The following is a 24,189-nucleotide window of genomic DNA, read 5'->3' on the forward strand; positions in this document are numbered from 1 at the left end:
ACTAAAATGTTATTGGGGTGAAAGGGTTATACCCAACTTTATTTATACGGTGGCAGGTCAATCATTAAAATCCCATTCACTCAGAGTGAGTCTTCATGCAGCAAGCCAGTCTCTGCCTCTGGGCACCTCTGCCTGCACAGCCATCCTCTGGGCTTCTCTGTCCACACAGCTGTCCTCTGGGTCTCTCTGCCTGCAGTCATCCCACACAGCTGACCTCTGGGCCTCTGTCCTTGGTGCTGCCACCACTTTAGCCTCTGCTCTGCTCTCCTGCAGCCTTGTAGCCATACCACTGTATCGCCCAGAGCACTGGGCAGAGCTCCTTATATATATATGAGTCAACAGCAATGCATTGCCCATATGTTTCCAGTGAGCTAGTCAACCAGCACCAGGTGAGGATCCTGGCCACAGGAATTCTCATTTTATCCATATGGCTGATTAAACAAATAGCCCTCCATAGGTGAGGTCCAAAGTCTTTTACTAGCGTAACAAGACATTTTACCTTTCTGGCACTGAAGTGTTTTCATGGACAGTGGATGAAGATCAGATATACCCGAGAGATATATTTTGGTCATTTGAATGACCAAATATGCAGTTCTTACAACTCATTTTATCACAAAGAGGCCAAGGTAACAGTTGTGAAAAAGAAATAAAGGGCATCTAGATTGGAAAGGAAGATGTAAAATATGATTGTCTATATAAAAAACTGACAGCATCTACTAAAAAGCTATTAGAACTAACAAGTGAGTTTAACAAAGTTATAAATCTAAGATCCATATAAAAAATCAATTTTATTTCTATACACTAATGCAAAAACTAGAAATTGAAATTAAAAAGCAATGCCATTTCTAAGTTCCTAGTGATAAATCTGACAAAAGAGATGTGAGACCTGTATCCTGGAAATGACAAAACATTGCAGGAAAAATTAAAGAATCAATCATAAGATTTCACTTACCCCCAAGTTGATCTATTTACTCTATAAAATCCCAGTGAAAATTCCATCAGGCTTTTTTTTTTTTAAAGAAATTGACAATGTGATTCTAAAACTCACATGGAAAAACAAAAGACTTAGAATAGCAAAACAAAGTCGATGAAGAAGAGTAAGTTTCAAGGACTTATAATAAATTACAATAAACTTCAAGGATCTGTCTTCAAGATTATTACAAAGCTATGGTAATCAAGACAGTATGGTGTTGGCATCAAGATAGACCAGTTTCCCAACCTCAGGACTACTAACATTTGTGACCAGATAGTTCTTTGCTGTGGGGAGCTGCCTATGCATGGTATAATGTTGAGGAACATTGCTGGCTTCTATCTATGAGAAACCAGTAGTATCACCCTAGTTCTAACAACTAAAACTGTCTCCAAACTTTGTCAAATGTCTCCTGGAGACAAAATTGCCCCAGCTGAGACCACTGAGATAAACAATAAGCCAATGGAAAAGAAAAGAGTCCAGAAACTCAGCCATATATAAATGACTAATGGGTTTTTCATCAAAGGTATAAATTCAATTCAATGGAGACAGCATAATCTTTTCAAAAATTGTGCTAGAACAAATGGATATTCATATGGGAAAAAAAGTCAACCTTTATCTTGTACAATGATTATAAAAATTAACTCAAAATGGATTACAGACCTAAAGGTAAATATAAAGTTATAAAACTTCCAGAAGCAAACAAGGAAAAAAATCTAACCTTGGACTAGGGAAGGGGATTTTGCATCTTTTAGATACAACACAAAAGTATGATCCACAAAGAAAGAAAAAGATAAATTGTACTTATCACCTTTAAGAAATTATGTCCCTTGAATCTCTTAAGAAAGTGAAAGGCTACACATCATGTGAAAATATTTGTAAATCACACTTCTAATCGCATCAAGAATATACTTTTTTAACCTCTATAATAAGAAAACATCCAAGTATAAATGAGTAAAAGATTCAATCAGACACTTCACTAAAGAAGGTACAGAGATGGCAAATAACCCACGAAAAGGTGCTCAACAGCATTGGTCACTAGAGAAATGGAATTTAAAACCATAATGAGATACTAAACACACCTATTCCAATACCTAAAGGTAAAAAGTCTGTCCAATCAAAATACCAACAGCATTCTTGAACAAACTAGAGCAAATAGTAATGAAATTCATATGAAACCACAAAAGACCCCAAATAACCAAAGCAATCCTGAAAAGGAAGAATAAAGCTGGGGGATTATGCTCCCCGACCTCAAGCTCTACCACAAAGCCACAGACACCAATACAATTGGGTACCAGCCGAAGAAAACACCCACAGATCAATGGAACAAAATAAAGAGCCCAGATATAAACCCACACATATATAGGCAATTAATATAAGATAAAGGAGCCATGGATATGCAATGGGGGAAATGAAAGCCTCTTCAACAATTGGTGTTGGCAAAACTGAACGGCTACATGTAAGAGAATGAAACTGGCTTACTGTCTAACTCCATACCAAAAGTAAACTCAAAATGGATCAAAGACCTGAATGTAAGTCATGAAACCAAAAAACTCTTAGAAGAAAACATAGGCAAAAATCTCCTGAATATAAACATGAGCAACTTTTTCCTGCAACATTCTCCTAAGGCAAGGGGAAAAAAAAGTAAAAATGAACAAATGGGAATACAAAAAACTAAAAAGCTTCTGTACAGCAAAGGATATCATCAGCAGAACAAAAAGGCACCCTAGAGTATGGGAGACCATATTCATAAACAACAAAACAGGCAAGGGGTTAACATCCAAAATATATAAAGAGCTCACACCCCTCAATACCCAAAAAGCAAACAAACCCATTAAAAAATGGGTAGAGGGTCTGAATGGACACTTCTCCAAAGAAGAAATTCAGATGGCCAACAGGCACATGAAAAGATACTCCAGGTCACTAATTATCAGGGAAATTCAAATTAAAACCATAATGAGATATCACCTTACACTACTTAGAATGGCCAACATCCGAAAGATAAGGAATAACAAATGCTGGTGAGGATGCAAAGAGAGGGGAACCCTCCTACACTGCTGGTGGGAATGTAAATTAGTCCAACCATTGTGGAAGACAATATGAAGGTTCCTCAAGAAACTAAAAATAGAAATGCCATTTGACCCAGTAATTCCACTCCTAGGAACTTACCTGAAGAAAACAATAATCCTTATTAAAAAGAGATATGCATGGAGAGTGCAGATTAAAATTGGAGGCATGAGAGGTGAGACAGGGGCTTCCTCCTAAAACCACATATAATATGAAAATATCATTAATACAACTAATCCTGAAAGAAGAACAGGAAAGAGGGCTGCGTGAGACTGCATACACCTGGAGAAAAAAATAAACTTCACAGAACAGGTTAACGTACCAAAGCTGTGGCCCGGTGGGACCCAAGCCCGTCCCCCACCCCAGTTCACTGGCGGGAGGAAGAGAAATGGGGCAGGCAGGGAGTGGAGGCCTGGGACTGCTGAACATCTAGCTCTGGAGAGCTGCTCTGGGAGCACAAACCTACATTTCATGGTGCTCTCATGATTAGGGGGCGTTGGAAAACTAAGACAGGCAGAATACCTGGAGAGTGAGATTTCAGCTGCTTGTGGAAAACAGGGATCTATATCCAGGTGCCCCAAGGACAAAAGAAAGGTGGGCAGTCTGAAAGACTTTCTTACAGCAAGAGGGCTGCTAAAGAGGCAAGGATTGCACAGAGCTTACTGCTCAGGAGAAAGGACAGGTAGACAAAATTGTCCAGGTGCACTCTGCCCTGCAGGTTGGGAACTTTCATGATCTTTAGGTGCTCCAGTCCCCAGGCAGGCTGCACAGCTCCAAGGCTCCCCTCCATGATATGCAGCCTGCTGTGCCATTCTCCCAGCCAGCCGCACCTAGCTTGCAAACAGGCAAACCCTACAGTGGCATTAGGCCAGCCAGAGGGAAGCCACGCTTACAGTAGCTACAAATGCAAAGCATAGAGGTTCTGTGCAGCCCACTGGTTCTGGCAGTGAAGAAAGCATAGCATCCGGGAAGCCAGAAGCAGCTCACCTCCCCTAAGGCACCACCACCACTCTCTTGTTACCCCCAACATTGGTCTAGGGGCTGAACAGCACCAGGGAGTAGAGCTTCTGGGCAGTAGAGGGCACCACATACAAATATGAAACATCAAACGAACCTAGTTCAAAGCAAAATTATGAATGCACCAGAGAAAGATTCAAATGAAATTGACCTCATGAATCTTTCTGAAAGAGATTTCAAAATAAAAATGATTCACATGCTCATGGAGGTACAGAAAAATATTCAAGAACTCAGGAATGAATTTGGTGGGAGATCCAATCATAACAGAACAGAGTATCAGAAATGAAACATACAATAGAAAATTTTAAAAGCAGATTAGATATGGTGGAGGAGACAAAATGAAATAGAAATCAGAGAAGAGGAATACAAAGAAGCTGAGGCACAGAGAGAAAAAAGGATCTCTAAGAATGAAAGAATATAGAGAGAACTGTGTGACCAATCCAAAAGGAACAATATTTGCATTATAGGGGTACCAGAAGAAGAAGAAGAGAGATAAAAAGGGAGAGAAAGTGTCTTTGAGGAGGTAACTGCTGAAAACTTTCCCAATCGGGGGAAGGAGATAGTCTCTCAGGCCATGTAGATCCACAGATCTCCCAGCAAAAGGGACCCAAGGAAGACAACACCAAGACATATAATTAAAATGGCAAAGATCAAGAATAAGGACAGAGTATTAAAAGCAGCCAGAGAGAGAAATAATATCACATACAATGGAGAGTCCATCAGGCTATCATCAGTCCTCTCAGCAGAAACCTTACAGGCCAAAAGGGAGTGGTATGATGTATTTAATGAAATGATACAGAAGGGCTTTGAACCAAGAATACTTTATCCAGCAAGATAATTATTTAAATTTGAAGGAGCGATTAAATAATTTTCAGATAAGCACACCTAAGAGAATTTATCTCTAACAAACTATCCCTACAGTGTATTTTGGAGGGACTGCTACACATGGAAGTGTTCCTAAGGTTTAATAGCTGTCACCAGAGGAAGTAACACCAGAGTAAAGAAAGTAGAACAGTTAATTACTAAGCAAATGCAAAATTAAACCAACTACCCACAAAGTCAATCAAGGGACAGACAAAGAGTACAGAATATGATACTTAATATATACAGAATGGAGGAGGAAGAAAAAGGAGGAGAAGAAAAAGAACCTTCAGATTGTTTTGTAATACCATACTAAGTGATTTAAGTTAGACTCTTAGATAGTAAGGAAGTTAACTTGAACCTCTGGTAACCAAAAATCTAAAGCCTCCAATTGCAATAGGTACATACCAATTCATAATCACCCTAAATTTAAATGGTTTGAATGCACAAATCAAAAGACACAGAGTAACAGAGTGGATAAAAAAGCAATACCCACCTATATGCTGCTTACAAGAGACTCACCTCAAACCCAAAGACATACACATACTAAAAGTCAAAGGACAGAAAAAGATATATCATGCAAACAATAGGGAGAAAAAAGCAGGTGTTGCAATACTTGTATCAGACAAAATAGACTTCAAAACAAAGTAACAAGAGATAAAGAAGGACATTACATAATGATAAAGGGGTCAGTCCAACAGGAGGATATAACCATTATAAACATATATGCACCCAATACAGGAGCACCAACATATGTGAAACAAATACTAACAGAATTAAAGGAGGAAATAGAATGCAATGCATTCATTCTAGGAGACTTCAATCTACCACTCTCTCCAAAGGACAGATCCACCAGACAGAAAATAAATAAGGAGACAGAGGCACTGAACAATGCACTAAACAGCTGGAATTAACAGACATCTACAGAGCTCTACACCCAAAAGCAACAGGATACACATTCTTCTCAAGTACACGTGGAACATTTTCCAGAATAGACCATATACTAGGCCACAAAAAGAGCCTCAGGAAATTCAAACAGATTGAAATTCTACCAAGCAACTTCTCAGACCAAAAGGCATAAAACTAGAAATAAATTATACAAAGAAAACAAAAAGGCTCACACACACATGGAAGTTTAACAACATGCTCCTAAATAATCAATGGATCAATGACCAAATTAAAACAGAGATCAAGCAATATATGGCAACAAATGACAACGACAGTGAGAAGTTGAAAGCTTTTCCTTTAAGATCAGAAACAAGACAAGGATGCCCACTCTCCCCACTTCTATTTAACGTAGTTCTGGAGGTCCTAGCCATGGCAATCAGACAACACAAAGAAATAAAAGGCATCCAGATGGCAAGGAAGAAGTTAAACTGTCCCTGTTTGCAGATGACATGATACTGTACATAAAAAACCCTGAAGAATCCACTCCAAAACTGCTAGATCTAATATCCGAATTCAGCAAAGTTGCAGGATACAAAATTAATACACAGAAATCTGTGGTATTCCTATATACTAACAATGAACTAGCAGAGAGAGAAATCAGGAAAACAATTCCACTGACAGTTGCATCAAAAAGAATAAAATACCTAGGAATAAACCTAACCAAGAGAGTGAAAGACCTATACTCTGAAAACTTCAAGACACTCATGAGAGAAATTAAAGAAGATACAACTAAATGGAAACACATCCTGTGCCCATGGATAGGAAGAACTAATATTGTCAAAATGGCCATCCTGCCTAAAGTAATCTACAGATTCAATGCAATTCCTATAAAAAATCCAACAGCATTCTTCAACAAACTAGAGAAAATCGTTCTAAAATTCATATAGAACCACAGAAGACCCCAAATAGTCAAAGCAATCCTGAGAAGGAAGAATAAAGCAGGGGGGATTATGCTCCCCAACTTCAAGCTCTACTACAAAGCCACAGTAATCAAGACAATTTGTTAGTGGCACAAGAACAGATCTGTAGATCTATGGAACAGACTAAAGAGCCCTGATATAAACTCAACCATATATGGTCAATTAATATATTGTAAAGGAGCCATGGACATACAATGGGGAAATGACAGCCTCTTCAACAGCTGGTATTGGCAAAACTGGACAGCTACATGCAAGAGAATGAAACTGGATTATTGTCTAACCACATACACAAAAGTAAACTTGAAATGGATCAAAGACCTGAATGTAAGTCATGAAACCATAAAACTCTTAGAAGACAACATAGGCAAATATTTCCTGAATATAAACATGAGCAAGTTCTTCCTGAACGCATGTTCTCGAGCAAGGAAAACAAAAGCAAAAATGAACACATGGGACTACATCAAACTAAAAAGCTTCTGTATGGCAAAGGACACCATCAACAGAACAAAAAGGCATCCTACAGTATGGGAGAATATATTTATAAACAACATATCCGCCGATGGGTTAACATCTAAAATATATAAGGAACTCACACGCCTCAACACCCAAAAAGCAAATAACCCGATTAAAAAATGGGTGGAGGATATGAACAGACAATTCTCCAAAGAAGAAATTCAGATGGCCAACAGACACATGAAAAGATGCTCCACATCACTAATCATCAGGGAAATGCAAACTAAAACCACAGTAAGATATCACCTCACACCAGTAAGGGTCGCTAGCATTGAAAAGACTAAGAAAAACAAATGCTGGTGAGGATGTGGGGAAGGGGAACCCTCCTACATTGCTGGTGGGAATGTAAGCTAGTTTAACCATTGTTGAAAGCAATATGGAGTTTCCTTAAAAAACTAAAAATAGAAATACCATTTGACCTGGGAATCCCACTCCTTGGAATTTACCCAAAGTATACAACTTCTCAGATTCAAAAAGCCATATGCACCCGTATGTTTATCACAGTACTTTTTACAACAGCCAAGATATGGAAGCAACCTAAGTGTCCATTAGTAGATGAATGGATAAAAAGTGGTGCACACAATGGAATATTATTCAGCCATAAGAAGAAATCAAATCCTACCATTTTCAACAACATGGATGGAGCTAGAGGGTATTTTGCTCAGTGAAGTAAGCAGATGGGGAAAGATAAGTAACAACTGATTTCACTCATTTGTGGAGTATAACAAAGCAAAACTGAAGGAACAGAACAGCAGCAGAATCAGACTCCAAGAAGGGACTAGCAGTTACCAAAGGAAAATGGTTGCGGAGGGTGGGTAGGAAGGGAGGGAGAAGGGGATTAATGGTCATTATGATTAGCATATATAATGTTAGGTGGCTCACGGTGAAGGAAGCATGGGGAAGACAAGTAGCGACTCTACAGCATCTTACACTCATGGACAGCGACTTCAGTGGGGGCTGTGTGTGGGAGAACTTCATAATACGGGTGAATGCTGTAAGCACAGTGTTGCTTATATGAAACTCTCATAAGATTGTATATTAATGATTCCTTAATAAAAATAAAGTAAAACAAAAAACAAAAAACCAGATATTTGTACACACATGTTCATAATAGCCTTATTCACAATAGCCTAAAGATGTACGCAACCCAAATGTCCACTGATGGTGACTGGATAAGTAAAATGTGATATAAACATATAATACAATATGATTCAGTCTTCAAAAGGAAATTCTTACACATGCTACAACATGGATAAACCTTGAAAAACTTTATACTAAGTGAAATAAGCCAGTCACAGAAGGACAAATACTGTATTATTCTGCTTACATGAGACACACAAAGTAGTCAAATTCATAGAGACAGAAAGTAGAATGGAGGTTGCCAGGGGCTGGAAGAAAGGACAAATGGGTCATTATTTTTTGTTAGGTACAGAGTTTCAGTTTTTCAATATGAAAAGAGTTCTGTGAATGGACAGCGGTGATGGCTGCACAACACTGTGAATGCAATTAATGCTACTGAATTGCACACTTAAAAATGGTTAAGATGGTAAATGTTATGTGTACTTTACTATAATAAAAATAACAAGAACAGTGGGAAAAAAATTAGCCTGTCCAAACCAGGGCACCTGGAACTTTCATACACTGCTAATAGGGGTGTAAAATGCTATATAGCTACTTTGGAAAATCATTTGAGAGTTTCCTAAAGTTAAATGTATCTACCATATGACTCAGCCATTCTACTCCTAGATATTTACCCAAGAGAAATCAAAGCATATATCCATACAAATACTTTTACACGGATGTTCATAGCAGCTTTATTTGTAGTAGCCAAAAACTATAAACAACCTAAAGTCCATCATCAGGTGAATGGAAAAACAAATCATGGTATTTTCGTACAATGGGATACTACTCAGCAGCAAAAAGGAATGAATTATTCATAATCCTGTGACATAGATGAATCTCAAAATAACAATGCTGAGATAAAAGTCAGGTGAAAAAAAGGTTTATATTATTCCATTTTTATAAAATTGTAGACCAAGTAAATTGATCTCTAGCATCAGAAAGCAGATCAGTAGTTGTTTGGAAATGGTGGAACAGGAGTGGGAGACAGGGAGGCAGAAGGTATGGATTATAAAGAGGCACTAAGAATCTTCTGGGGGTGATAAATAGGTTTATTATTTTGACTGTGGTGATGGTTTCATAAATATATATCAAAACTTAATCAAATTGTACACTTTAAATATGTGTACTTTATTACATAACAACACTTCAACAAAGATATTTAAAAATAAAAACACTGCTGGTATCCCATTTTGTCCTCTGATTTTAGATTTTTTAAATTGAGATTTAATTGACATAACATTGTTTAAGGTGTACAATGTATTGACTAGATAATTTATGTACTGAATTATGATTACCACCATACTGTTAGCTAACACCTCTATCATGTCACATAATCACTGTTTCTTTTTTTATAGTGAAAACAATTAAGATCTAGTCTCTGTGCAACTTTGAAATTTATAATATTATTATTGTTGACTTTAATTATCATGCTGTACATTAGGTCTCCAGGACTTAAATATTTATTAGTTGTTAAGTCTGTACCCTCAAAAACACCTCTCTTGTACTCTTATGGCCATATCACATTCTCTAAGGTTTTCCATATTAACCAATTGGCTTACTTTTTTATGAATCAATTTAGAATCCATTAATAAGTGGGATAATTTTTTTAATTCTGATTTTATTCCTGGAGTTTTAAGAATTTAGTCATCAATGAATATTGTATTACTTAGCATGGCTAACATGCATATGGCGGATGTATACTAAGGCTTTGCCATTAGGACTTAGTAAAATTACAGATATTTAGATATCAAAACAATATACTATTTAAGATGTATGTCTAAAGCCTAAATCAGCTGATGGGGAGGGAAGAGTCAATGCAGTTTCCCTTCTGCAGAGAATAAGATTTTCTATGGTCCTGAAAAATAGGCGGAGTGGAATAAAGCAGAAAAAGCAAAGAGGGAAAAAGTTAATGATCCACTTCCTGTTAAATCACATGCTTCCATCATTATTCCAAATATAAATCTGTACTTAAAGATGTCAGAGTGCCAAAATGTGAGAAAAGAGAATTACTTATGCCTTATTATATGCATTGTTTTAAAATGCTGATGTTTGAGTTGACAGTACTAAATGTATATATATTTGGAAATGTAATAACAGGAGTTACTCATAGAACTCTTAAAAACATTCAAGTTCCAAAGTGAACATAAATCTCTAGCCAAAATTCTCATGTATGAAAGTGTTTATTCAGCATCTTCAAGATGAACAAAACTACTACTATACCCAGGAAAAGTATAAAAGAAAAACTAACAAGTTTAAGAAAAAATACAATTTTTTTTTTTTTTTTTTATAAGTAAAAAGTAGTTTAATAAAGTTAAAGTACACACTCATGGAGGGAGAGCGGGCATGCTCCAGAGGTGAGCAGCATGGTGGGGTTCCAGTTGGGTAGTCTTATAGCTTGAGTTTAAGCAGGGGGTGGAATATTCATCAGGATAGATGAGGTTTTTTGCGGAATAGGGAGGGGATTTCTGGGAAATAGGGTGACACCCTCTTTTATCCTTAGATGGTCTTCCTTGGAATTGTCATGGTGCTAAAGGGGGTAGTTTTTTTTTTTTTTTTAAGAGGGCATCTCTCATATTTATTGATCAAATGGTTGTTAACAACAATAAAATTCAGTATAGGGGGGTCAATGCTCAATGTACAATCATTAATCCATCTCAAGCCTAATTCTCGTCAGTCTCCAATCTTCTGAAGCATAACGAACAAGTTCTTACATGGTGAACGAATTCTTACAGAGTGAATAAATTCTTACATGGTGAACAGTACAAGGGCATTCATCACAGAAACTTTCGGTTTTGATCATGCAATATGACCTATAAACCATCAGGTCAAATATGAATATTCATTTGATTTTTGTACTTGATTTATATGTTGATCCCACATTTCTCCTATTATTATTATTATTTTTATTTTTAATAAAATGCTGAAGTGGTAGGTAGATGCAAGGTAAAGGTAGAAAACATAGTTTAGTGCTGTAAGAAGGCAAATGTAGATGATGAAAAAATACAATTTTTTAATGAAAAAAACTACATTATAACAAAGACAATATACATTAAGTTCCAATATATATATATACACATATTTTAAAACTTTTTCTTAAAACCTGGTACAAATTAAATGACATCTTTTTAACACTCACATGATTCAGTATGTATTCTGACAGAATAAAAAAGATGAAACACAAGCTGGTGGGCCTCAAAATCAGCAACTCTAATGGACCAGATCTCCAAATCTGTTTTCTATCACTTTTGTGACTTTTAGGAAACATTTACCTTGTATAAGACAAGCTCTTTCTTTTAACTATGCTAACTGCTTACATAGAAATTAATATTGAGGGAAAGGCCCACCATGGCTGTGTACATGTATACTTCACTGCAGTATACATAAAGTTTATTTGGAGGTTTGGAAAATGAACACTACAATGAAGAAACAAGTTCAGCTGTAATTATGACTTTCTAACTGCTTGTTTTGAATGTCCAACTTACTACTACAGATATTACACCTTGTAATACATAACACAAAAAGAGCCTATGTCAAACTTTGTTGCAGAGCTGTTAGGAGAATGCCAAACAGATACTGAAAATGTTATGCACTTGGACTTAATATCCTGTGCATTTAAAAAATAATTGAACATTTAAAAAATGTAAACATACTTTTAAAAAATGATGCTAAGCACCTTTAAATACAATACTGATATACTGTGACTAAACATGCATTTAGAGGACAAATGAATTTTTACAAATTAATTTAGAAACCATTTTTAAAGGGCTACTTCGTAAAATACTTACATGAAAATATTGATAGTTCCAGTTCCTACCTAAAAACCAAAAGAGTATACAATTAGGGATTTAAACCTTCCTTCATGCTTTTTCTTTTGTTTTTTGTTTGTGGGGAGGATGCACTATAACTTTCTGTTCTCATGATTAAAAAAAAAGAAAGAAACCGGTATCAGAAAAGACACATAGAATGAAGTGAAAGCAACAGAAAGCAGATCAGTAGTTGTTTGGAAATGGTGCAACAGGAGTGGGAGACAGGGAGCTATGTTTTATTCTTGCCTAAGTGGCAAAGTCTGAATCCTCTGATATCTCTCATCCTCACAGGTAACTGACTATAGAGTTTCTGTCTGAGCAAGCATTTCTCCTTAACAACTCAACATCAAAAGAGAACAGAATGTGTCCAAAGGAATATAGGTTAACTGGTGAAATAATTAATAATAAACTATTGTCATTAATGGAAGGTAAAACTCTATTACTTAAAATATTGAAGAAGTTTCCATAAAAACTAGTAATAACAAGTGAAAAAAATATTACTTAAAACACAACACCAAACTATTAAGTAATTTGGACTTATTCCCTTTAAGTGCACACAGACTAAGAGAAATCTAGGTTTGAGGTAACTAAGAGTTGTGCTTTTAACTTAGGAGATTTGGCAGGCTGCCTCTATAAATGCTGACATCAAATATTTTCATTGCTTAGGAAAAAGAAAAGCTATGTTTATTAAAACTCATATATGTAACTGGATATTAACTTAGCATTAAATAGGTGTATAAATAAATTTACATTAAATAAAGCATAAATCTAAAGAGCTAGGAATTTTAGAATTCCACCTACTTCTTATGTAACAGTGCTTTATACCTAATACATGTTGTGTACCTGAAACAATTAAAATGAATTAAGAATGGGAGATTAAACTTAGAATACCCAAAAAAAACTAATTTTCACAGAGCATTAAGGATAAATTTCACATTATATTCTACATGCTTTGAATATTAAATATTTAATATCTATTTAAAATCCTTATTTTTTTTAAATAAAAATTAAATATTCCCACAAATGGTTTCAAGAGAAAAAAAATAAAAGCCTTTAGGTTGATTTCATGGCAGTTAAAACTGACATTTCTAGTTTACCAACCTTCCAGAAAGCAGAAGCTTATGCTGAATATGCTGATTAGTACTTACTCGGTATTGAAAGTAAATATACTCACTCACAAAGCAAATATAACATATTGTTTTAAAATTTTAAATATGAACTAAATCTTAAACTATAAATACTTGCCCTGAAGTACTATAAATTCTAATACCATCAATTGAGTAAGAACTCTGGCACAGAAAAGTAAATACAATTCAAATTCTTTTCTAACCAGAGTTAAATTTTCAATTCAAAATAGGAAAGAGAATTCTCTGCTGATATCAAAAAGTTTCCCCAAATTATCTGTAAATACCATTCTATTGTTCTTTCTGAATTCTCTCAATTTCTACATTTTCTACCCATTAGGTAGTTTTTTATCTATAATACTGTATAAATCCATGCAATATTTATTTCTGTTGCTTATCTGATTAATTCAAGTTAAAATTCTCAGCACTTACCAAGACACTTTAAATTTCTACTAGATGACAATTAGTATGCTACTGGTTTGTCATTATGAACATAAAAATTAAGAGTGGAAGAAGCAAAACTGCAACTATACAGTTTCCACAAATGTCAATGCTGGGCTTCATGTTACGACATAAAGTCTACTGTTTTATCTTTCCAAATTATACAGACCACAAATACTCTCTCACCCGTCTACCCATTTAAAAAATTTCTTCACAACTTTGAAGAGGAATCAGTTCTTTTAGAACTTAAAAAAAAAGTCATGACATAAACACACACACACATACACACAAACACACACTCACAACTGCTTTTGCTGTTGCTATTTTTTTTCATCTTTTAAGAACCAATATTGGATATTTCCAGGGGGTAAGTTAAATAACCATTTGTGTTCAGACTGTATCACCGTGGAAAAATTCAGATGATCTTTTAAAATACTGGCCATATCAAAAAATGATAAAGCGTAAAAATTATACAAAATAAGAGAAGTAAATGTCTTTTAAGGTAAAAGTATGCAATTGGCAACAAACATGTCAGTTTTAAATCAAAGCTGTTCATAGAACAAGTCTTTAGTCCACTTATAATGCTTCGCTTTGACAATATTCACCTTCTTTTCTATGACATCAGAAGTCAGCAGAGTTGTAAATTCTGAAAAGCTTCAATAAGTTATGTAGCAGATAATTTCTTACAGTCCAAATTTTTTTTTGCTTCCACAGACAACACTGGTTCTTTGGGTTCTTGCTTAACTTGGTTCACAGAAATGGTACCTTCTGGGTTTTCTTCAACTTTAAAACCAAACATAACAGAAAAAATCCTAAAGGTTAATATAATTTCTGGCACCAGAATCTTTAGAATTACATGAACTCAGAAGCAAAGCAAAAAACAGTAGTTTGGAAAAAGAACTCAGTAATTTAGAAAGTATCTGGTGTATTTGAGAACTCAGTGCTTCTGACACCTTAATAGTCATTCTTATTAAGGTCTTTCAGTGTGCTTCTAGTAATGAAGAAAATACCGAAAAAACTATTAAGTTATTCTCCTTGAAAGATACTCTGACAGAAAAGCAATCTATAATTTTATAAAATTATTAGGAATATTTCATATTTAAATTTGTCTTTAAAAGTATGTGTGAATAAAAGTCAGGAAGCCTCCCATTACTTGAAAATGACTTGATTTGCAAAGAACAGGCATATTACAGATTATTATCACTACATACAAATTCACAGATGTGTTACCATTCCCTTATGTGGTCATTTATCAAGGGAAATGTTCCTCCCCAAAGAAACCTCACTACGTAAGCACTTTAGAAAAAATATGCCCCATCTTAAATGACAGCTATGACTTAGCTTTACAATCCATGTATTTGCTCATTTGAAACATCGCAGAATGCAATTACCATTCTGATTTCAAAGCACTTACGGCCAAATTAATCTAAATGTAGCTTACCAGCAGCACTGTTATGAACTGGCATGTAGGATATATAGATAAAATCTTTCACTTTGTCAGGAATATCAGTTTTTCGGTTGCTATCAGGAACTGAGGTTAAGGGGACTCTATTTGTTCAGGAAAGTGTCTTAAAAACACCTAATGCTTGTCACATTGAAATGTGTTAGAGTTTAGCTCAACTATAGAAAAAACCAGTAGAGGAAGGATGTGAGTGGCCCTGAGAATTCATATTCAGTGAAATAGTCCCTCAGATCATGATCTAACTTGATAAACCATGCAAGTTCAGATCCAAAGAGGGTTCCCTTTAGCACAATCTGAATTAGAGCTCCCAGGAATACCTTGGCACAACATAGAAGGAGGGAGCATGTTGGAACGGAAAGAAGCTTTAGAGACAGACAGATCTCAGTTTGAATTATCACTCTGTCACTTTTAGACAATTGCTTAACCTCCCTGAGCTTTTTTTTCTTTTTCTAATTTTTTATTAACGTATTGTTGATACACACTCTTATGAAGGTTTCACATGAAAAAACAATGTGGTTACTACATTTACCCATATTATCAAGTCCCCACCCATATTCCAATGCAGGCACTGTTCATCAGTGTAGTAAGATGACACAAATTCACTATTTGCCTTCTCTGTGCTAAATCTTTTTCCCTGTGATTCCCCACACCATGTGTACTAAACATAATATCCCTCAATTCCGTTCTCCCTCCCTCCCCACCTGTCCTCACACACTCCTCCCCTTTGGTAACCACTAGTTCCTTCTTGGAGTCTCTGAGTCTGCTGCTATTTTGTTGCTTCAGTTTTGCTTCATTGAATGAGGGAAATCATTTGGTACTTGTCTTTCTCCGCCTGGCTTATTTCACTGAGCATAATGTCCTTCAGCTCCAACCATGTTGTTGCAAATAGTAGGATTTCTTTCTTTCTTATGGCTGAATAGTATTTCATTGTGTATATGTACCACCTCTTCTTTACCCATTCATCTACTGATGGACACTTAGGTTGCTTTCATATCTTGGCTGTTGTAAAAAGTACTGTGATAAACATACGGGTGCATATGGCTTTTTGAATCTGAGAAGTTGTATACTTTGGGTAAATTCCAAGGAGTGGGATTCCCAGGTCAAATGGTATTTCTATTTTTAGTTTTTTAAGGAAACTCCATATTGCTTTCAACAATGGTTAAACTAGCTTACATTCCCACCAGCAATGTAGGAGGGTTCCCCTTCCCCACATCCTCACCAGCATTTGTTTTTCTTAGTCTTTTCAATGCTAGCGACCCTTACTGGTGTGAGGTGATATCTTACTGTGGTTTTAGTTTGCATTTCCCTGATGATTAGTGATGTGGAGCATCTTTTCATGTGTCTGTTGGCCATCTGAATTTCTTCTTTGGAGAATTGTCTGTTCATATCCTCCACCCATTTTTTAATCGGGTTATTTGCTTTTTGGGTGTTGAGGCGTGTGAGTTCCTTATATATTTTAGATGTTAACCCATCGGCGGATATGTTGTTTATAAATATATTCTCCCATACTGTAGGATGCCTTTTTGTTCTGTTGATGGTGTCCTTTGCCATACAGAAGCTTTTTAGTTTGATGTAGTCCCATGTGTTCATTTTTGCTTTTGTTTTCCTTGCTCGAGAACATGCGTTCAGGAAGAACTTGCTCATGTTTATATTCAGGAAATATTTGCCTATGTTGTCTTCTAAGAGTTTTATGGTTTCATGACTTACATTCAGGTCTTTGATCCATTTCAAGTTTACTTTTGTGTATGTGGCTAGACAATAATCCAGTTTCATTCTCTTGCATGTAGCTGTCCAGTTTTGCCAATACCAGCTGTTGAAGAGGCTGTCATTTCCCCATTGTATGTCCATGGCTCCTTTACAATATATTAATTGACCATATATGGTTGAGTTTATATCAGGGCTCTTTAGTCTGTTCCATAGATCTACAGATCTGTTCTTGTGCCACTAACAAATTGTCTTGATTACTGTGGCTTTGTAGTAGAGCTTGAAGTTGGGGAGCATAATCCCCCCTGCTTTATTCTTCCTTCTCAGGATTGCTTTGACTATTCGGGGTCTTCTGTGGTTCTATATGAATTTTAGAACGATTTTCTCTAGTTTGTTGAAGAATGCTGTTGGATTTTTTATAGGAATTGCATTGAATCTGTAGATTACTTTAGGCAGGATGGCCATTTTGACAATATTAGTTCTTCCTATCCATGGGCACAGGATGTGTTTCCATTTAGTTGTATCTTCTTTAATTTCTCTCATGAGTGTCTTGAAGTTTTCAGAGTATAGGTCTTTCACTCTCTTGGTTAGGTTTATTCCTAGGTATTTTATTCTTTTTGATGCAACTGTCAGTGGAATTGTTTTCCTGATTTCTCTCTCTGCTAGTTCATTGTTAGTATATAGGAATACCACAGATTTCTGTGTATTAATTTTGTATCCTGCAACTTTGCTGAATTCGGATATTAGATCTAGCAGTTTTGGAGTGGATTCTTCAGGGTTTTTTATGTACAGTATCATGTCATCTGCAAACAGGGACAGTTTAACTTCTTCCTTGCCATCTGGATGCCTTTTATTTCTTTGTGTTGTCTGATTGCCATGGCTAGGACCTCCAGAACTACGTTAAATAGAAGTGGGGAGAGTGGGCATCCTTGTCTTGTTTCTGATCTTAAAGGAAAAGCTTTCAGTTTTGCCACTAAGTATAATGTTGGCTGTGGGTTTGTCATATATGGCCTTTATTATGTTGAGGTACTTGCCCTGTATACGCATTTTGTTGAGAGTTTTTATCATGAATGGATGTTAAATTTTGTCAAATGATTTTTCAGCATCTATGAAGATGATCATGTGGTTTTTGTCCTTCTTTTTGTTGATGTGGTGGATGATGTTGATGGGTTTTCGATTGTTATACCATCCTTGCATCCCTGGAATAAATCCTACTTGATCATGATGGATGATCTTTTTGATGTATTTTTGAATTCAGTTTGCTAATATTTTTTGAGCATTTTTGCATCTATGTTCATCAGGGATATTGGTCTGTGATTTTTCGTATTTTGTGGTGTCTTTGCCTGGTTTTGGTATTAGAGTGATGCTGGCCTTATAGAATGAGTTTGGAAGTATTCTCTCTTTTTCTACTCTTTGGAAAACTTTAAGGAGAATGGGTATTAGGTCTTCACTAAATGTTTGATAGAATTCAGTGGTGAAGCCATCTGGTTCAGGGGTTTTGTTCTTAGGTAGTTTTTTTATTACCAATTCAATTTCGTTGCCGGTAATTGGCCTGTTCATATTTTGTTTCTTTCTGGGTCAGCCTTGGAAGGCTGTATTTTTCTAAAAGCTGTCCATTTCTTCTAGGTTATCCAGTTTGTTAGCATATAATTTTTCATAGTATTCTCTAACAATTCTTTGTATTTCTGTGGTGTCTGTAGTGATTTTTCCTTTCTCATTTCTGATTCTCTTTATGTGAGTAGATTCTCTTTTTTTCTTGATAAGTCTGGCTAAGGGTTTATCTATTTTGTTAATTTTCTCAAAGAACCAGCTCTTGCTTTCATTGATTCTTTCTATTGTTTTATTCTTGATTTTATTTACTTCTGCCCGAATCTTTATTGTGTCCCTCCTTCTACTAACTTTGGGACTCATTTGTTCTTCTTTTTCTAGTTTTGTTAATTATGAGTTCAGACTGCTCATATGGGATTGTTGTTCTTTCCTGTTAACCTCCTGAGCTTTGGTTTCCCCGTCTGTAGAATGGGGACACCACCAATTACTTCATGGTGTTGTCGTGAGAATTAATTCACATATATTCATTTTCCCTCTCTTCTACTAAAGTTTCTTAGTACTGACAAGGCCTATGGATAAATTTTCTTAAAAGTAATTCTTTCAATAAATTTAAGGCACTGATTCTTTTCTGGAAGGAACTGTCTCACATTTTTCCTTACCCAGAAGAATGACAACTAAGAAGGAAGGAAAAAAAGACCAGAAATAACAAGTGTTGGGGAGGATGTGGAGAAAAGGGAAACCTCCTATACTGTTGGTGGGAATGTAAACTGATGCAGCCACTGTGGAAAGCAGTATTGAGGTTCCTCATACAACCGATTGTGCCACTTCTAGGAATTTACCCAACGGAAATAAAATCCCTAATTTGAGAAGATATATGCACCTCTATGTTTACGGCCAAGTTATTTACTGTAGCCAAAATATGGAAGCAACCAAGGTTCCATCAACAGGTGAATGGATAAAGAAGATGTGGTGTATATACACAATGGTATATTATTCAGCCATAAAAAAGAAAGAAACCCTGCCATTTGCAACAACATGTATGGATCTAGAGGCTATTATGCTAAATGAAATAAGTCAGGTGGAGAAAGACAAAATACCATGTGATTTCACTTATTTGTGGAATCTAAAACAAAACAAAACAAAATGAACAAAATACCAGCAGACTCATAAGCACTGAAAAGTGACTGGTAGTTACCATGAGGGAGGGGAAGAGGTGGGTGGGAACGGGAGCGTGATAAAATGGCACAAAAATTCTTAATCATAATATAAATTGGTCATGGGGATAGTAGTACAGCATGGAGAATATAGCCAATGATTCTGTAACATCTTCCTATGTTGACAGACAGTAACTGCACTAGTTGCAGTGAGGATTAATAATGTGCGTAACTGTTGAACCACTCTTGTACACTTGAAATCAATAGAAGATTGCATGTCAATGATACTTCAATTTAAAAAAAGAATGGAGGGAAAATATGTTATAAGGATAATTCCTTTGAAGATTTCTATGATACTTTCTATGAAGATAATTTCTTTAAAACAAACTACAAAACTTTTCCCAGAAAAGTACCCAGTCTATAACAATTTATGTGAAAGAAGTGACATAGGTCAAGTAGGAGTTAACAGTTTATTACTATGTTGATTTGGTTCATTAAAAGTAAAGGTAACAAGGTCTTGGATTAAACCTAGCACCCAAGTCCTACTACTTCCCTTTTAAATCCCATATTCAACATAAAAGTCTATAACTCAAAATCTTCCTTTTAACCTTTGTATCTGCCCACTTCATTCCATTTTTCTTCATGTCTATATCATTTTTTCCATAATACCTTTTCATTAAAGTCTTATTTATTTTAAGTGCAATCTAAAATGACCTTCCTGATTTCACATCACCACAGATTTTCCATGTAAAATTCGGTAATTAGGGAATGAATAATTTGGATAGAGAAAAAGAAAAAAAAAGCCGAGAAGTTATTAAGCTCCTCTTGAAATTTTTTCATTTTTCTCACTTTAGTTTATTTTTTATATATTATAAATGTACTGAGTAGAAATGATAGTTTTTTCTGAGTGTAACAGTGATGATAGTCCATAAAATCTTAAAAAAAAACTCATAAATTGATTTTAACTTACTAAGAGCTGGGTGGCTATCTATAATCTGTATTGGAATGGTCTGTATATTTCCCAACAGAATCCGATGAACACTTCCTCCCAGATTCTCTGTATCCTCAACATCACCGACCTCCACCAGCTGATCCATTGCAACCAAAGTTTGATCTGGTCCTGGAAGGCTATCCATGGTAGAGGCAATACTGTTGTTTTGGGTTAGGCAGATATCTGTTTGAAGGCTATGACTTTGACCAAGCAATAGAGAATTATTATTCATTACAGCACTTCCTATTGAATCCAGGAATCTTGAAGGACTGGAGGAAGGGTGGCTATTAACTGATAGCAGAGCCTGTGATCCATCAGGAGAAGTGAATCTTGGCTGCAACTGCAAACCCTTTAACCCAAAAAGAGTTAACATCAAAATGTTTGAATTTACTATGTATGATTTTTCTCATAGGATATATTACTCTTTTGATATATAATTAAAATAAAATATAAACATATCATTAGTAACAATATTAAGTAAGGACAGAAACAAAAACCAAAGGAAAAAAGAACTAAATTTTATCGCATGCAGTTAACTCAAACTTTTTCAAAACATATTGTTTAATCATTTTAAATAAAAAAGTCAAGAAATTAACAATGAAAACATCTTTGATCAATATAATATTTTTATAGCAAGTCTGTAAAATCTCTCGGAGAAGAAGGGAGATTGAGGAAGAAAGAGAAAGGCCTCAAATCTGCCATTTCTCTAGATACCTACCTGTAGTTGTGTAAATATTTTCGGCTGAAATGAAGAAAGTGAGGAGAGTGAGTGGGCTGGTTCTGGAGATAAAGCACCCCTTGTCTGATTTGTTTCCACTTTGGTGTTAATTGATTCTCCTGGTGCATTTCCTAAATTATATAAAAAATTAAGAAAATAACTTTTGGTTTCTAGAGTACTATACTTTAGTCCAACCTTTACTATCAGAATTGGAATAGGAAATAAGGTCAAAGGTTTGAAGAGGACTTTAAGAAGTTATCTAGTTCACAATTTCCAGAACCTGGTAGTTTATCAAAATCACTATCGGAACTTAAAAAAAAATTCCTAGCTTCAACTTCCATTATGCTTAATTTAATGTATCTAGGATGAGATATAGGATACATTTTTCCTTGAAAGATTTTCTATATCTAGTCTAGTTTCATTTTCCATGCTATGACTACACCTAAACTTCTCTAGATACATGAAATCTACTGGGCCTATCAATTACCAAGACCAGACTCAATTCATCTTTGGTAGCCCTAATGCCTAGCACAATGCCTGGCATAAAGTGAGTGCTCAATAGTAACAATATTGAATTTCTTTCAGTAACTTATTTTGGAATAAATGAATAGGAGTAAAAATATGTTTTCTCAATATCTCAATTTTTAAAGTATTGTCCTTAAGGACTTTGAGTCCTTTTTTCATTAATTTCTTATACGTTAGCCCAAATATATTAAGTCAATCAAAAACCAATTATCAACAGCCATTTATTGCTTTCATACTGTAACTAAGTAATTTTTCTAAATGGCCCTGGTGTCAGACAAAGATGAATTTAAGCTCTGGCTTTTCTCTGAAACTTTCAACATGCTATTTAACTCGGTTTCTAGACTTCAGTTTCCTCATATATATAATTAGGATAATAAGAGAATTTTCCTCAAAGGACTGCTGAGAGAATTAAATGGCACTCTCACACTTCTTGGCATTCTAATTTCTAATTGTCCTTGTCCTTCACCCTGCAGCAGTTGAGCACTACTATGGTCATACCCTGGACTATCTATATCTAAATTCTCTAATTCAAAAATCCCATTCTCTGATCACAACCTCCTATTTTTGTAGGGATTTTGCTCAGGTACTGCAGTACAATTGTTCAACCTCATGTGCACCTCCAGTAAATGGATTCCTGTTTTCCTCAGATCCATCAACCTCTTCCTTAATAAAATTCTCTTCCCATCCAACTTAAGAGTCCTTGGTTTATAATTTCAGTCACTCTTGCAAAAATTCTGAACTACCTTATCTTTCTGTCCTTTAGTCACACCCCCTGGTAAAGTCCTAACTCTGGATGAAAACGGCTTCCAGCGCCTATACTTGTGAAGCTGAATGAGCTGAAGAAGAAACTCGTTGCTACCATTAATACCAATTCATGTTCATCAACCTCAACAGGACCCTCAGCCTGTATCTGATAACCTTATAGTCTTTTTCTCACTCTATATTAGGGATGAAATATAATCCCCATTTCCTCAAATCTTGGCCACCCTTCCTGAGATCTTTTTTCATTCTTAGCAATCTTACTTTTTAAAAAAAGAGAAATTATCAGATAGGAATTTCCTCAAAATCACCAAAGATATCAAGTACCTTCCATCTCCATCTATCTCGTCAGGTCTTTCCTATCTTAAAATACCTTCCCTCAGAGGTCTCCTACCTCCCACTCGGGAGTTGACCCCTCATTGCTGAGTCCAGTGAAAAATGACGCTGGCAGAAGAGCAGTTCGCCATCTTCAGCAGCATGCTAGCGTAAAGGCCTTGTGAGGATGCAGCAGGAAGGCGGCTAACTGCAAATCAGGAGGACTATCCCACCTGAAACCCGCAAAGCTGGAACCTTGATTTTGGACTGCTAGCATATAGAACTGCCTCCTTTCCATGTGCTGCCTCTCCTCTGCCACCACATTCTCTCACCGGCCACCCTGCCACGGATGCTCTTGCTTGGCTCTTTTGTCACTGCTTCTTTGGCACCAGGATCTTGGCTGCTGCTCCTCTTAGGAGATGCTAGAACCTTCCTTCTACAAAGGCTGTTTAGGAAGCACACTTTACTCCAGAGTTCATGGGACTCAGGTGTGGGTCATCTAGAGACAGGAGACAATTTCCCATGACAGACAACATTATCCTCTGAGGAGACTGAAGGACACCTGAGACATGATTAAACCATGAATGAAAGCTCACTCATTTTAATAAAGAGAGCTGTCATTCTGAAGTAGTCCATGTGGCAAAGAATTTATGGCAGCCTACAGCCAACAACTGGCAAGGGACCAAGGTCCCTCAGTCCATCAACCCTCAAGGAACAGAATTCTGACAACAACCAATCCTGAGTTAGCTTGAAAGAGGAGTTTGCCCCAGCTGAATCTTGAGATGAGTGTGACCCTGGCTGAGAAGTTGATTGCAGGCTTGTGAGAGACCCTGAGTCAGAGGACCTAGGACTTAGCAGAGTGGTTGTAGGGACTGAAGAAATGAACACTTGGATTTGTACAAAGTTGTCCTTACTTTCCTAGACACAAGTGGGGGAGAATATTGTCTTGTAAACGTCCATCTAAGAAAAATAGAATACAACTTTCAGCATGGAGAGCTCCATCTACACCATAAATATGTAACTGGAATTCAGGAAATCAAAGTTCCTTGGAGATAAGCCTGCTGCTACGGTGGCACAAAGACAATACCAAATGAGTCTGGAAACCTATGATTTTAAGAAATCAACTGTCTGATGAAGAATGAGCATGACCTCTACAAAGAAAAGTACAAAATATCACTAAGACAAAAACAAGAGACCTAAGTAAATGGAAAGATACAACATGAT

General features: G+C 36.0%; 1 protein-coding gene across 8 annotated transcripts in view; it reads right to left on the reverse strand.

Moving 5' to 3' along the window:
• The window catches only part of CARF (calcium responsive transcription factor), a 126,195-nt gene that overhangs the window by 51,540 nt on the left and 50,466 nt on the right, over positions 1-24,189 (reverse strand). For 6 of the 8 annotated variants that reach the window (XM_073218325.1, XM_073218322.1, XM_073218323.1 and 3 more), the window contains 4 exons: positions 21,367-21,497; positions 20,628-20,997; positions 14,395-14,572; positions 12,204-12,232 (listed from right to left, as the gene is read on the reverse strand). In XM_073218325.1, coding sequence (XP_073074426.1) covers positions 14,454-14,572; positions 20,628-20,997; positions 21,367-21,497 — 620 coding nt within the window. In that variant the 3' untranslated portion in view covers positions 12,204-12,232; positions 14,395-14,453. The other 2 variants (XM_037009211.2, XM_073218326.1) reach the window with 2 other exon arrangements.

Source organism: Manis javanica, chromosome 12, assembly GCF_040802235.1.
Source record: "Manis javanica isolate MJ-LG chromosome 12, MJ_LKY, whole genome shotgun sequence".
Taxonomy (NCBI): Eukaryota; Metazoa; Chordata; class Mammalia; order Pholidota; family Manidae; genus Manis; species Manis javanica.